This window comes from Natator depressus, chromosome 24, assembly GCF_965152275.1.
Source record: "Natator depressus isolate rNatDep1 chromosome 24, rNatDep2.hap1, whole genome shotgun sequence".
Lineage (NCBI taxonomy): Eukaryota > Metazoa > Chordata > Testudines > Cheloniidae > Natator > Natator depressus.
In genome coordinates this window covers 3,991,436-4,007,024 of record NC_134257.1, presented here as the reverse complement: position 1 = coordinate 4,007,024, position 15,589 = coordinate 3,991,436, and the positions used below count along the sequence as shown (strand labels likewise).

At 54.4% G+C, this 15,589-nt stretch overlaps 1 protein-coding gene across 6 annotated transcripts in view; it reads right to left on the bottom strand.

Annotated features, from left to right (window-relative positions):
- ARHGEF11 (Rho guanine nucleotide exchange factor 11) overlaps window positions 1-15,589 on the bottom strand; it is an 87,224-nt gene that overhangs the window by 39,637 nt on the left and 31,998 nt on the right. For 5 of the 6 annotated variants that reach the window (XM_074938930.1, XM_074938927.1, XM_074938931.1 and 2 more), the window contains exons 2-3: window positions 2,207-2,239; window positions 471-562 (exon numbers count right to left, since the gene is read on the bottom strand). In XM_074938930.1, the coding sequence (XP_074795031.1) occupies window positions 471-562; window positions 2,207-2,239 (125 nt within the window). The remainder of the gene's footprint in view (window positions 1-470; window positions 563-2,206; window positions 2,240-15,589) is intronic. The other variant, XM_074938933.1, reaches the window with a different exon arrangement.

Genomic DNA, 15,589 nt, shown 5'->3' with positions numbered 1-15,589 from the left:
TCCAGGAATCACCAGGTGAAACTGTCTAGCCTGGGTGCTGCAAGAGGCCCGACTAGATGTTCCTTCTGGACTTATAATCTCTGAGTCTGATAACAAAGACACGCACAGAGACACGCATGCCAAAGCCTCCGGCCACCTGCATCATGATCTTCCAGCCAGCTTTACCTGTGTGCCTGACGGTCCCGTGGTCAGGGTGCTCGCCTGGGACGTGGGTGACCTGGGTTCTGTTCTCTGCTCTGCTGCTGCAGCCTTGGGCAAGTGACTTCCCGTCTGTGGGCCTCAGAGCTCCTTGTGCGCCCAGTGGGCAGACAAGCCCTGCCCACCTCCCGGGGAGGATCAAGACCATCACAACTGGGAGGTGTTGGGAGGTGATGGGGCGGGCCAGAGACGAAGCTAAGACAGCCAGATGGTACAGCCCCGAGCCTGCTGTCATAGCAACGCAGAGTGGGGAGGAAAGAAGGAAAAGCTACCTGGTGTTTCAGTGCAGTCAGACGGCTGGCGGCGGTGCCCGGGAGACCTGCGTCCTGGAGCCGAATCGCCCAGTGAAGACAGGCTGCTTAACCTGAAGGGAATGAGACAGACACAGTCATGGAGGAACAAGACTTATCCTTCCACTTACAAGACGCCTCCCTCTAAGGACACAGCAAGCCCCAGCAGTAGCCAGAGCAGCTCTCAGGGCAAGCGATCGCCGTTTCCCGCAGGGCCAGGACTGGAGCTGAAGAATGCTTCTCCCCACTGCCAAAAGCGGCCTCCAGCAGAGAGAGCAGAGTCCCAGGGAGGGCGCTACACCGTGTAACCCGCGGGTCTGCTAACCCCGGAGGGACGGGCAGGGAGAGGGGATGGTTTGGTTTCCACAGAACATGACGAACAACAGAGAGATGCGCTCATGCAAACCACACGCACAGCACAGGAGGTCAGCGTCAGAGCTTACCAGGCTGCAATGGGGCTGATGGAAGAAGAGAACATGAAGCAGCGAGGAACGAATGAGAGAGACAATGGACAGTTACTTTCTCTTTTTTTTTTTTAATTTTTTTTTTTGGGGTGCTCTTGCTATTCCAGGCAGTTCTGTGATGGGGGAGGGGGCTGGATTGAGAGCCCTGCACGCCAAAGCTGCTTTCTGCGCATGGAAGAGGTACAACAATAGCACTGGCTTTGCAAGCTTCCCAGGCCTCTCCTACCCAGGAGGGACCGGCTGACCGTGGGGTGAGAAGGGAGCTCCGAATCCACGGCCCATTCGGTCCTGGCCAGCTCTCTCTGCCTAATGCTGTGGTGGGTCGACATGCTGCGGACACACCGACCCAGCAGGAGCTGGACTGAGTCCCAACAAATTCTTCACGCAAGCCGCTAGGCAGCCAGCACACGGGGGCGACCTGCAGCCGTGACTCACGGCGAAGGGTAGCGTTCACTCCAGTTACCTACCCTTGCCCAGACGCCTCTCTAGCTAGCCAGGCTTGAGGGAGAGCAGCCACACGGGAGAACACGCAGGCTGCAGGGAGCAGCGCTATCTCGAGCTGTAGCCTGCCCCCTCCTCCCCGCAGCCAATTTGAGTTAATAGCACCACGGTACTCGAGTGAGGGGGTCGTGCGCGTGGACAGGATTTGAGATTGGCGCAACACCTGAATTAACTGCAGCGAAGGCAAGACCTTAGTACCTACTGCCCCCAGCGTGGGGCCAGACTGGAGTCAGGATCCTATAAGGGAAAGGCCGCATATCCCATTGTTGCCACCCCACACCTCCCAAGACAGCCAGTTCCCCCAAATCTGGTGCCATATTGGAACCAGGGCCCTATAGGGGAAAGGCCCCATATCTGATTTCCCGATCTTCTAGAGCCAGCTGCTCCCTCCAACCTGGTGGCATACTGGAGACAGCACCCTACAGGATCCTATGGGGGAAGGCCCCATATTCCATTTTCCAATATCCCCGGGGCCAGCCAGTTCTCCTGATCTGATGCCACATTAGTACCAGGACACAAGAGGTGAAAGACCCCGTTTTATCTTCCCTGGCCCCCTTGAGCCAGCCAGGTTGGGGGGTCGTTGGGTTTTTTTTTTTGTGGACAATATAAAATGGCAGAAGAAAGGCCATGAGGACATTTACATGAGAGCTGAGCGACACCATCTCGACCTTCACTTTGAACACAGGGGCTTCGACAAAGCGAGTGCATCGCCAAGTATGCGATTCTGTCAGCCCGCCCCCAGCCCCATCTTACCTGGGCAGGTGAGAGTGCTTTTTACTGGCTGGCCTGTTGCCCAGGAGGGAAGACAGAAATTGACACCAAAGACAAGGACGGTGGTAAAGATGGCGCATGGTCCAGAGGACAGCATTGGGAGTGCGGGGGGGGAGAGGGGGAAGAGGAGACAAATAGAGAAAAGAGACAGAGGTGTAATGGATGACGCAGCTGTAAACATACTCAGCACTCAGGAGAGGGGACGGACAGACAGCAAGAGGCAGATGCGCGGCTAGCCCTAGGCTTCAGAGCCAGAGCTGCCGCTTCAAAGTGCTTTTTACCCACCAGCCAGAGTCTGCCGACCTGGGCTGGGAGGGGCTGCAGACATACCCTCAGTGACCCAACAGGGCTCCTTCGAGGAGCGGAAGGGGAGCTCCCCCTCTGTAGCCAATTCAGCTCTTGACCTCTGCATTCAAGCTGACAGTGGCAAGGGGGATGCCAACAGGTGTCAACTAGGGACCAAGTCCCACCAAAATCGTTTCCCGCAGGGCATTCAACAGCCAGAGGGGTACAGCTACCTTCAGAGCCTCACACAGGCCCCGGTCCCGCAAAGACTCACGCAAGTGCTTAAATTTTATGCATTAGAGTCACTTGTAGAAAGCGAAGTAGGTGCTTGTGTCTTTGCAGGATTGGGGCCAAATTCCCTCTGACTCCCTTCCCCACGCATCTGCGTACTGATCACCTTTCCAGCAGCTGATCCTTCCCTCCCAAGCCCCAAGAGCGACGCCCCTTCCCTTCTCCCACCCCTTGCCCAACCCATCTAGTCCGCTCCAGGGTAGGACAATTTAAAAAGGAGCAAGACTGTTATGGCGGACTCAGGCAGCGACAGCTCCAGCAAAGGGCGCTGAGTGGTCTCCGTTACGACCCTGCTTTCGGGCTGGAGTTTTCCAGCCTTGGGGTCTGGCTCAGAGTGAACATAACCAGAAAGTTTGGACCAGATTCCTTCGACTGCTTTGTGCACTAGAGGAGGAGGATAAGGAAATGCAAGCTGTACTCACTGGGACAAAACATCTTCACCTTTGGGTACGATACGCGACTGGATTGTATCAGAACACATGTGTGACCCTGGAACGGGACACTGCATCGGGAGCACACCCTTGCAATGGGGTGCGACGGGGGGAGAGGTGATGGTGCAGGAGAGGACACCATGGGTCCCATGAGCACACATGAGCAGGGGGGCGAGGTGGGGCCGGTGACAGGTTCCACAAGTGCCCGCCTGCACAGCGGGGATAGGGGGCAAACTACAGGTCCAGTCTGAACTTTGGTGGCTTCCCCAAGCACTTATCCACGCAGCCTCAGGCCTTGATCCCGCTGCCAAGCCCCTGCACCGCTGGCAGGGAGGGGCGCTGCCCGCGAGTGCGAGCAAGAGCAGAGACGCCAGCCGCAGCAGCACTAAGTGGATCCCTCCTCTCCGAGTGCCGCGGAGCCACCTGCGTGCCTGCTCCCTTGGGGCCTGATCCAAAGCCCACCGAGAGGATCCCACCGACGTCAGTCTGCTCTGGACCAGAAAGACAGCGGATGGGAGAGCTGCGTCTGAGAGAGGCAGGCATGGTGTGTCTACCAGGTCGGCACCTGAAGGGCGCCTGCAGGTGGCACGGTACTAGGTGCTGTACGGACATCCAATAAGCATCAGAGATCCCCAAAGAGCTTACAGTCTAAAACCCTGCACACGGAAGGGCCTAACCCTGCCAGTCAAGCTGCCCACCTGCTGCTTAGCAGGGGTAACAGAATGGCTGCAGCGCTCCCATCAGGACACACCCTGGGTTTTCCCCGCATCCCACTAACCGTTTTAGATGCTTTTGAGACTCTCCTCCCTAAGCTCCTAAATCCTTTGGGTGCCCTTCTGAAAATGTGCACCGCCTCCGTGCGTTGCACGGCACGCTAACGGGCACACACACGCACCCACACCCACACCCACACCCACACGCACACCCTCCACGAGGCAGGATCAAGCCCGTTCTCCCGCACGCATACCTTTATTGGAAAAGCAACACCACCACCAACAACAAACACGCATGAGTCAGACTGCAACCATCTCACTGAGGCAGGCAGCAAATTCCTTCCTTTCTCGCCAGGCTAAGTCCACACTTAAAAATGAAAGCCAGAAAAGGGGGAAGGGCTGGGGAAGCACTAATGAAACTCGGTAGGTCTGGACGCTGCTGCAGAGTTCTCAGCTCCTCCCTAGAGAACACACAGCCCAGGTAAATCCAACGGGGCCTGATGCTCAGCCGCTCAATTCTTGTGCGTGGGCAGTGGCAGAGAGGTCAGGGCGGGGCGTGAAGATGCCTGCAAGCCACCTTTGCTCTCCCTGGAGGCCAGAACCATGCAGGGGTCTGCCTGGCTCGTGTTGTGAAAAGCAGCTGCAGGGCCACGCGAACTTGCTCTTTGCTTCTACTGCAGTCGCTGGGAAGCTGAGAAGAGCGGCAGTGCAGCGCGCTCTGGCCACTTCCCCGATCGGCCCCCCCCAGGGACTGGGCACAGGTCCGGAGCAGAGCTCGCATGCCGGCTCCACACGAGCTGTGCAAGGGGCCGGCATGTGCGGGACTCTCAGGGAGCCAGTTCTGCCCACTTGAAAGCCCCTGTACATTGCTAGGGCAGCCTACAGGGACCAAAGCGTAACTAAAAGCCAGGCACACCATATATATATTTTAATACATGCACACAGAGATTTGACTCCTGGGCTCTGTACTCTGCAAGGCCAAAGCAAGGACTGTGTGACGATGTGACGCAGCAGGGAGGGGAGAGTGTTGACCTGGGAATGTGCCCTGGGGACGGGAGACCTGAGAGCCTGTCACCTGAGCCGGGAGGGGGAGGGGGAGGTGACACCTCTGCCCAGGAATGTGGATGGAGGCTGCAGCAGGGAACCTGCTCGGTGGGTTTAGTTTCAGTTTGGGGCTGGGTGGAGGAACACAGGGAACCCCAGGGCTGGGGTCTAAGCTCCCTGCTCCCCCAGAAGGACTTCACTGAGGGGTCCTGGGTGTCCCCACAAGCTCTGTTTTGGACTGTGTTCCTGTTGTCCAATAAACCTTCTGTTTTACTGGCTGGCTGAGAGTCTCAGTGAATCCCAGGAAGAGGGGTGCAGGGCCTGGACTCCCCCACACTCCGTGACAACTGGTGGCAGCGGTGGGATCTACTGCACCCCGTGAACGGCGCTTCCTGCAGTAAGTGACTGGGGAACAGTAAAACGAAGGGGGATTGACGGGGACCAGGCGTGCTGAAGATTCAGAGAGAGACGGTTTCAGGGGGCGGTTAACCCCTGGGAGTGTGTGACCAGAGAGAAGGACTTTTGCAGTAACAGGGTCCCCCGGGGGATTGCAGCGAGCGGTCCCAGGGGCGGAGGAGTCTGCAGCTCGACCCTGGCAAAGAGGTGGTGACCTCAAGAAGGACTGGCACACTAGGGGCTTTTCCTGGAAACCGTGGACAGCTGCCCGGCCTGCGAGTGGCCAGCCGGGAGATGTACGCTAAACGCCTTAAGAGCGACCTGGTGGAGCTGTGCAGGCAGAGGGGGCTGCGCGTCGGGAGGTCCACCAAGGAACAGCTGATTGCCCAGCTGGAGGAGAGGGATCGCTTGGATGACCCGATCCCTGTCCCTGAGGGAAGCCGCCTGGCGGACGCAGCGTGGGCCCTGGGGCCTGACCAGGCTGGGAGGGGTCAGACTGCTGCCCAGGACACCCCGAGACCCTTCCTACCTATGCCTGGGGGAGGGGTTGTGGGAAGCCCAGCGAAGACCGAGGGCCCCCTGACCCCAGCAGCCAGCAGGGGATCCTCCCAGCGGAGCTCCCCATCCCTGGAGCGGATGCGGCTGGAATGGGAGAGGGAGAGGAAAATGAGGGAGCTGGAGGATCATGAAAAACAACGTCAACATGAGGAGAAACAACGTCAACATGAGCAGGAGGAGAAGGAGAAACAACGTCAACATGAGCAGGAGGAGAAGGAGAGGGAGCGTCAGGAGAAGGAGAGGGAACGTCAGGAGAAGGAGAGGGAACGTCAACATGAGCAGCAGGAGAAGGAGAAACAAAGACAGCATGAACTGGAGCTGGCCAGGCTGAGGAGCAGTGGGGCCCCGGCTGCGGTGAGTGAGGGGGGACCCAAGACTGCAAGGAGCTTTGATAAGTGCTTCCTGGCCCAGCGGAAGGAGGGGGAGGACATGGATAGCTTCCTGACGGCCTTTGAGAATGCCTGCGAGCTGCACAGGGTTGACCCTGCAGACAGGCTCCAGTTCCTCACCCCCTTACTGGACCCCAAAGCCGTGGAGGTCTACAGCCGGATGACAGGGGCAGAGGCAGGGGACTATGAACTGTTCAAACAGGCCCTGCTCCGTGAGTTTGGGCTGACCCCCGAGATGTACCGGAGAAGGTTCCGGAGTCAGCGTAAAACGCCTGAGGTCACCTACCTACAACTGGTCAACAGGATGCAGGGATATGCCCACAAGTGGACAGTGGGGGCCCAAACTAAAGAGGACCTGCTTGACCTGTTTGTACTGGAGCACCTGTATGAACAGTGCCCTTCCGACCTGAGGCTGTGGCTGGTGGACAAAAAGCTCGCGAACCCCCAGCATGCAGGGCAGCTGGCCGACGAGTTTGTGAACAGTCGGTCAGGGGGTAGCCGGGAGGAGTCCCAAAAGAACAGGCCCCCCCCGATGCAGAGAGAGAGTCACCATGGGGCCTCCCAGCGGGGAAATAGGGAGAACCCCCTCCAAAGGGGAACGCCTGGTGTCGGGCCCCTCCGACCCGTTCGAGGGGACCAACGTGACCTGAGCTGCTATCACTGTGGCCAGAGAGGCCACGTACGGGCCCAGTGCCCCGGGCTCAGGGACAAACTGAGCAGACCCAACCTACCCAGGGTTAACTGGGTAGGGACTCAGCTGGACGAGGGGCAGGCGACCCAGGAAAGGGGGGCTACCAGTTTGCCACCTGCTCAGGAGGGAAGAGTACCCCCAGCCAGCCCCGCCAGAGGGCTGGAGGCTCTGGACTCAGGGTGCTCGGTTTACAGGGTGGGTGCGGGGCTGTCCCTCCGGAGAGAGTGCCTTGTTCCCCTGGAGGTGGATGGGAGGAAGGTCAATGGATACTGGGATACGGGCGCGGAGGTGACGCTGGCCCGGCCCGAGGTGGTGGCCCCAGATCGGGTGGTGCCCAACACCTACCTGACCCTGACGGGGGTGGGCGGGACCCCATTTAAGGTGCCCGTGGCAAGGGTACACCTGAAATGGGGGACCAAGGAGGGCCCCAAGGATGTGGGGGTACACCACCATTTGCCCACTGAAGTTTTGATGGGGGGAGACCTAGAGGACTGGCCAAGCGACCCCCAGACCGCCCTGGTTGTGACCCGTAGCCAGAGCCGGCGAGGGGCACTGCGACCTGACCCTGGGGAGGGTACCACACTGGAGGCGCGAGACCCTACTCGGGTGGGGAGGGAGCGCCGAGGGGCACGGCTCAGAGAGGCTGCGGCCTCAGACCTGGCCACGGAGGGGGAACCGGGCCCCATCCCTTCCCCAGCCGCTGAGTTCCAGGCCGAGTTGAGGAAAGATCCCTCCTTGCAGAAGCTCAGGGACCTGGCCGACCTCAATGAGGGACGGACCATGAGGAGAGGCTGCCAGGAGAGGTTCCTGTGGGAGAAGGGGTTCCTGTACCGAGAATGGGCTCCCCCAGGGGAAGGGGAGTCCTGTGGGGTCAGGAGGCAGCTGGTGGTCCCCCAGAAGTACCGCCGCAAGCTCCTGTCCCTGGCCCATGACATCCCCCTCGCAGGGCACCAGGGAATCCGGCGCACCCGGCAGAGGTTGCTACAGAACTTTTACTGGCCCGGGGTCTTTACCACCGTCCGGCAGTATTGCCGATCCTGTGACCCCTGTCAGAGGGTGGGGAAGGCCCGGGACAAGGGGAAAGCGGCGTTGAGACCTTTGCCCATCATAGAGGAGCCTTTCCAGAAGGTGGCCATGGACATCGTGGGGCCTCTCAGCAAGACGACCCGGTCGGGGAAGAAATACATTCTGGTGGTGGTAGATTTCGCCACCCGCTACCCCGAGGCAGTGCCCTTAGCTTCCATTGAAGCAGACACCGTGGCAGATGCGCTCCTGACCATTTTCAGCCGAGTGGGGTTCCCCAGGGAAGTCTTGACAGACCAAGGCTCCAACTTCATGTCGGCCCTGCTCCGGTGCTTGTGGGAGAAATGTGGGGTCCGGCATGACTGGGCCTCAGCGTATCACCCCCAGTCCAACGGGCTGGTGGAGAGGTTTAACGGGACGCTAAAGATGATGCTGAAAACCTTTATGAACCAGCACCCGCAGGATTGGGACAAGTACTTACCTCACCTGCTGTTCGCGTACAGGGAGGTGCCCCAGGAGTCTACCGGATTTTCGCCTTTCGAACTGTTATATGGAAGGAGGGTGAGGGGCCCCCTGGACCTGATGAGAGACGAGTGGGAGGGGAAGGCCACTCCCGATGGAGAGTCAGTGGTGGAGTATGTCCTGACCTTCCGAGAGAGACTGGCTGAACTCATGGGCCTGGCCAGGGAGAATCTGGCCAGAGCCCAGAGGAAGCAGAAGGTCTGGTATGACGGCACGGCGCGGGCCCGTGCCTACGCCACCGGGGATCAGGTGATGGTTCTCATCCCCGTGAGAAAGAACAAACTACAGGCCGCCTGGGAGGGCCCGTTCAAGGTCGTCAAGCAGCTCAATGAGGTAAACTATGTGGTGGAGCTGTCGAACCGGGCCCACCACCGCCGGGTGTACCATGTGAATATGATGAAGCCATATTATGCCAGGGGGAATGTGGTGTTAGCTGTGTGTGGTCAGTGGGAGGAGCAGGGAGATGACCCTTTAGTAGATCTATTCCCTGGGACCAGAGCTGGTTCCCCCCTGGAAACAATCCCCCTCTCGGATCAGCTCACCCCTGCCCAGCAAGCTGAGGTCAGGGGGGTGCTGCATCCGTACCGACAGCTGTTTTCCAACCAGCCTGGACGCACTAATCTGACTGTCCACCGGGTGCAGACAGGGTCGCACCCGCCGATAAGATGCTCCCCCTTCCGAGTCACAGGGAAAACTGCTCAGGACCTGGAAAGAGAGGTCCGGGACATGCTGGCTTTGGGGGTGATCCAGCCATCGGCCAGCCCTTGGGCCTCGCCGGTGGTGCTGGTCCCCAAAAAGGATGGGTCAGTCCGGTTCTGTGTGGACTATCGGAAGCTCAATGCCATCACTGTATCGGATGCCTACCCCATGCCCAGGCCGGACGAGCTCCTAGACAAGCTGGGAGGAGCTCGGTACCTTACCACCATGGACCTTACAAAGGGCTACTGGCAGGTGCCGCTGGATGCAGATGCCCGGCTGAAATCGGCCTTTATCACCCCTCTGGGGCTCTATGAGTTTCTGACCCTGCCTTTCGGCCTCAAGGGAGCGCCGGCCACCTTCCAGCGCCTGGTGGACCAGCTCCTGAGGGGGATGGAGAGTTTTGCCGTGGCGTATATTGACGACATCTGTGTCTTTAGCCAGACCTGGGAGGACCACGTGTCCCAGGTTAGACAAGTGCTGGACCGACTCCAGGGGGCTGGGCTGACTGTCAAAGCGGAGAAGTGCAAGGTGGGGATGGCTGAAGTATCTTACCTGGGCCATCGGGTGGGGAGCGGCCGCCTAAAGCCAGAACCGGCCAAGGTGGAGGTGATCAGAGACTGGCCCGCTCCCCACACCAAAAAGCAAGTCCAAGCCTTTATTGGGATGGCAGGATACTACCGAAGATTTGTGCCCCACTTTAGCGCCATAGCCACCCCCATCACTGAGCTATGCAAGAAGGGGAAGCCAGACAAGGTGGTCTGGACCGAGCAGTGCCAGGAGGCTTTCCGGGCGCTGAAGGAGGCTCTGGTCAGTGGCCCAGTTCTAGCAAACCCAGACTTTGACAAGCCCTTTGTGGTGTTCACCGACGCCTCCGACACGGGACTGGGGGCGGTGTTAATGCAGGAGGATGAAAAGGGGGAGAGACACCCCATCGTGTACCTGAGCAAGAAGTTGCTACCCCGGGAGCAACACTACGCGGCCATCGAGAAGGAGTGCCTGGCCATGGTGTGGGCCCTCAAGAAACTAGAGCCCTATCTCTTCGGGCGACACTTCACCGTCTACACCGACCACTCTCCCCTGACCTGGCTGCACCAGATGAAAGGAGCCAACGCCAAGCTCCTGAGGTGGAGCCTGCTCCTGCAGGATTACGACATGGACGTGGTCCATGTGAAGGGAAGTGCCAACCTGATAGCGGATGCGCTGTCCCGGAGAGGGGGCCCCGAACTTCCCCAGGTCACTGGTCACAGTGACCCCGCTCAGTTCAGTCTCGAAGGGGGGAGAGATGTGACGATGTGACGCAGCAGGGAGGGGAGAGTGTTGACCTGGGAATGTGCCCTGGGGATGGGAGACCTGAGAGCCTGTCACCTGAGCCGGGAGGGGGAGGGGGAGGTGACACCTCTGCCCAGGAATGTGGATGGAGGCTGCAGCAGGGAACCTGCTCGGTGGGTTTAGTTTCAGTTTGGGGCTGGGTGGAGGAACACAGGGAACCCCAGGGCTGGGGTCTAAGCTCCCTGCTCCCCCAGAAGGACTTCACTGAGGGGTCCTGGGTGTACCCACAAGCTCTGTTTTGGACTGTGTTCCTGTTGTCCAATAAACCTTCTGTTTTACTGGCTGGCTGAGAGTCTCAGTGAATCCCAGGAAGAGGGGTGCAGGGCCTGGACTCCCCCACACTCCGTGACAGACTGGCATTAGCTCTTTGGGATGTGTGCACAGACACACGAAAACAAGAAGCCACTGCCAAGTTTTGTGCCGGATTGGTGGAGTAAATTCCCAGGATCCATCCCCCTGCAGCCTGCTCGCACCGCGCCTCAAGTCGACACGACTGTTAAACTCCATTTCCAATTTGGCACGGTCTTGAACATTTTTTTTTGGCCCAGACAAAACACAAAGGCCCAACCTTTAAACTTTTGCTCATGATCAGCAGCAGATGGAATCCAGCTGCCGTCCGCAGACCGTGCTAACTGCATGCAGAAGGCACCAAGTATGCACGGGAAAAACGATTTCTGCTTCGGCAGCAGTTGTAGGGCAGTAAAACGTTCCATTGGGGAAAAAGGGGAGGAGAACTACAGAGAGGTTCATACCGGGAAGAGGAGGAGAATGTGACCTACTGCTCTGGAGTAGGTGGGAAGAAGCATCCTCTGCTTACAGATGAAGGGACGGAGACCAATCTATGATATTTCCATGGCGCCTGTTCCCACGGCATGTAATGCTGGGGTAAATCTAAACTGAACGTGCTTCTACCTCCCAAATATGAAGTTACACCTGGCATCGCCTCGGAGGAGTCACAGCCGTGATAAGAAAGCAAAGCCACCCGGCAACATTCCTGCATGAGTGGATGGCACACTCCCAGGACTGTCAAGGTGAAGGGCCCACTGATCAAAGCACAAGTAAAGAGAAACACTGAAGGGGGGGGCCTGGGCTGGTCAGAGGTGCTGGTCCGACAGCTCCCAAGCGATGTCTTCTGTGCATCTATAACGCATGGACAGCGCAAACAGCAGTACACGCACAGGCCTGGTCTAGGCTAGAGAAGTTACAAAACAAGAGGCCCTAACCACTGACCTAGACCTGAGTTCTAGTCCCAGGTCTGCCACCGACCAGCTGCGTGACCTTGGGTAAGTCACTTCCTCTCTCAGTTTCCTCTCCCACCCTTTGTCTGTCTCATCGGTTGACATTGTAAATTCATCGGTGCAGGGGCGAAGCGCATGCAATGCACAGCTGGGCTCGACAGGCTCTCCTGTAATAAAGCTGTTTGATCTGGCTAAACTGGTGCAAACCCCGACTGCAGATGAACTCGAGTCAGTTTAACCCTGGCTTAAAAGAAGAATCAGTTCAGCTTGCATCAGTTAAACCATCGCAACGCATTTAGCGTAGACAAAGCCACAGCACCCTGCTCTGGAGAAAGCGTCCCAGCCCTCATGGCGCACTCTGTGCTGGGTCTCTCTGCCAGCCAGGGAGCCCAGTTAGTGCCCAGCGTGATGCAGACACTGGAGTGAGATTCACCCAATGAAACCACCAGCTGATGAGAATGGCTCCACGTCCAGTCGAGAGGGTACCAGAATAGAGTCAGGGCTCCTAGGAGCTACTTCTGGCTTTTCTTCATTTCAGTTTATTCAACTAGTTCAGTTCAATGCCTACAGGTGGATAAAAATGGATTTTTTTAAAAAACAAATTTTTAAAAAATTTTAATTGAATTTTTGACGTTATTTAAATGATAAAAAGTTTTTTCTTTTTAAAAATAAACCTGTTTAAAATAAAATCTGAATGTAATACCAAATATGTTAAGGCCTTAACTTTTCAGAATCTCTTAAAACATTTAAGTAAAAATATAAATATGCTGGATCCCTGAGTCTCTATCCAAAACATTAAGTTAAAGGCTTAACGTCTAGATAAAGAAAGAATTAAGGGGGGGGGGGTAACATCAAACTTTTGAGGTCAAGCTTTATGGCACAATGCATCAAGTACTGTACCAAGGGCTTGTTTGCTATAATAAAAATAAATGTTATATGCTGCTCTGTGTATATATAAGTAAATTACCAGCAGGCTTGACACAAACCACGAACAAAACATTAATTATCTAGTGAATAAGCAATAGATCATTCGCCATTTTCTAAGATACTAAAAATATACAATTAAATTAATAAGAACCTAAACCATTTAAGCCATATAATTGCTTTAATAAATGCCTAGTTATAATGTGCCCCCTTAGGGAGCAAAAACGTTATATCTAGTGTAGATATAGTGTAAAAGTGTAAATCTAGTGTAAAAGCTCTATTTCTTCGTAAATCAACATGTTTTAATGGTTATATCAACCAGTGAGAATGCACCATTCTTTAGAAAATAACTGAAGTACAAAATGGAGAAGTTGATTAAAATCAATTATTTAAACCAAGGCTTTCCACTTGGTGATTTAAATCAATCCACCCTGAATGACTAGTTCATTCAAAGTTAAGAAACCAGTTGGGAGTTGAAAAGACAGGAAAGCTTGTTTTCCTCTTCCAATCTATGAATAAAAACTAGTTGTGAGAGGATGAGATCTATGAGCTCTAAAATCTTGAAGGACAAGGTGACCAAAAACAATCAGTTCAATTCATTAACTTGCAGATAGTTTAGCTACATAGACAGATAAACAGTCTAATAAATCAATTAGTTTTAAATGCAAAACATGTTTTGATAAACCTTTTTTCCCTCGTGTATCCAGCACATTTAAGGTAGTTTTATTTAACACAAAAAATTTAAAATGCTATTTTTGTGCACTTTAAATCAATTTAAACCAAACAGAGCTTGACACAAATCACAAGCAAAAAATTAATCTAGTAAAATCAGAAATGCGTCATTCACCATTTTCCAATGTAAGAAAAAATATACATATAAGAATCTGAATAAATGTAAGTTAAGCTATATACTTGCTTAAGTAAGCGTGACTAGAAAGAGCATAAACTCCCGGTTAGCAAAAAGTACCACCGGGTTTAGTGTAGAGTTTTTATTTAGTTGTTAATGTTTTAATGGTTACCAACCAATGAGAATCGTCTTTTCTTTAAGACAATAACTAAAGTGCAAAGACAAAACCTGATTGAAATCAATTATTTAAACCAAGGTTTCCTATTTGTTGATTTAAATCATGATTAAAATTGGTGTTTTAAATCACCATTGATTTAACTCAATTAATCCTGGTGCTGTTTTACAGAATTTGGTGAACTGGGAGTGGTGGTGGGGGGGAGAAAAAAAATGGCAAAATTTGCTAAATGATCCAAAATTATTTAGGTCAGTCAAGACCAGAGGAGACGATTGCTAGGAACTTCAGAGGGATTGAACCAAACTGGGCAAACAAGCAACAGGATGGCAGATGAAATTCAATGGGAACAAACCGCTAAGTAATTTGTAGTGTCAGCAGCGAAGTTGGAAACAGAACCAGGACCCAACTCAGCCCCCTGCTCTAGCTGCTAGTGAGAGTTCTGGGTCAGCTTTTCACTTCCCTATTTCTTATGAATTGTTCGACTAGTAGCTGAACCCTGAAAATCCACTTGGGGCTCTCCTGCAAGCCAAAAGCAACCCCAGCGATACCCACGCCTTTGCCAGAAGCCTCTCCCTCTTTGCCAAAAGTGCTATCGCTTGCATCTGAGAACAGCAAGATCTGCATAGGTCCAGGTGGGCCAACTTCCCCCTCCTCTATGCATCCAGCATCAGACCGCGCCCTCTCTCAGGCTCTCCGGAGAGGTGGTTGAGGCTAGGGAGGGAATGGAAACAGGGAAGAAGCTAAGTGACTGGAGCAGCCATAGGAAGCAGAAGAGACACTTGTATTTTCCGAGAAAAGTTAGCTATGTCAAGCGGCTCCTGGGCCACCATGTGCAAGGGCAGGTGGAATAAAGGTGCAAAGCTGTACGCGGTTTTCATTTCCTATTTAAATGCCCAAGTTTGATTTTAAGAGAGAACAAGGGGAGAGCCAGGCACAGTTACAGAGAGCCTCATGTAAGTGTCACTTCTGAAGCTCCTTCCTCCAATTCATCTGGAGTAGCTCCTACCCCCCAATACTAGCTCCCCCCGTGCTTCTCCCTCCAACCTTGGGCATCTCGTCGCCAGCTCCCCATGGGACCCTCCCTTCAGGCCTGGCCCCCTCCTGAACAAAGAATGTCAATGGTATTGTCTGCCACTGTCCTGGCATGGGCCTTGGGCAAGCTGTTTCACCGCCATGCCTCAGTTTCTCCATCTGTAAAGTGGAGATAATGATACTGACCTCCTTTGTAAAGCACACTGAAAGCTATGCATGAAAAGCTGCATAAGACCCATGAAACTGTGTAAGCCAACTAGCGAGACTCTTTCATTGGCCCAGGCTGCTGCAGTATCCTGAACAGCCCAGAGACGCCTCGGACGCGTTTGTCCACATGGATTTAACAGACCCAATGAAACACAGATCCAGATCTAAGCAAAGGCCTCCCGACTTCTAGGACATGGAAGTTCGAATTTACCATTTCACTGCTGCACCCGCCTCCTCCAGTTCTACTCCGTAGACTGTCCAAACACTGACTGAGAATAAAGATAATCAAATAATTCATGGCAAATAATTTGATCCATTTCATTTTTGGCGGTCCAAGAGGTGGCAATATTATCCAGTTTATTGGTTACTGGAAATTGATTAGTTACTTCCTGAAACATCTCTGAGACTGCAGGTCAAGGGTTGGGCATTTGACCTATCCAAAAATAACTGGTCAACTGACTGGCCAAATAATGTCAAAAATGGTCACATATTTTAAAGCACTATTAGAACAGCAGCAATGGGTTTTAAAAAAGGAGTGAGGTTTTATGGTCTCCAGCAGAATGACCCTTAG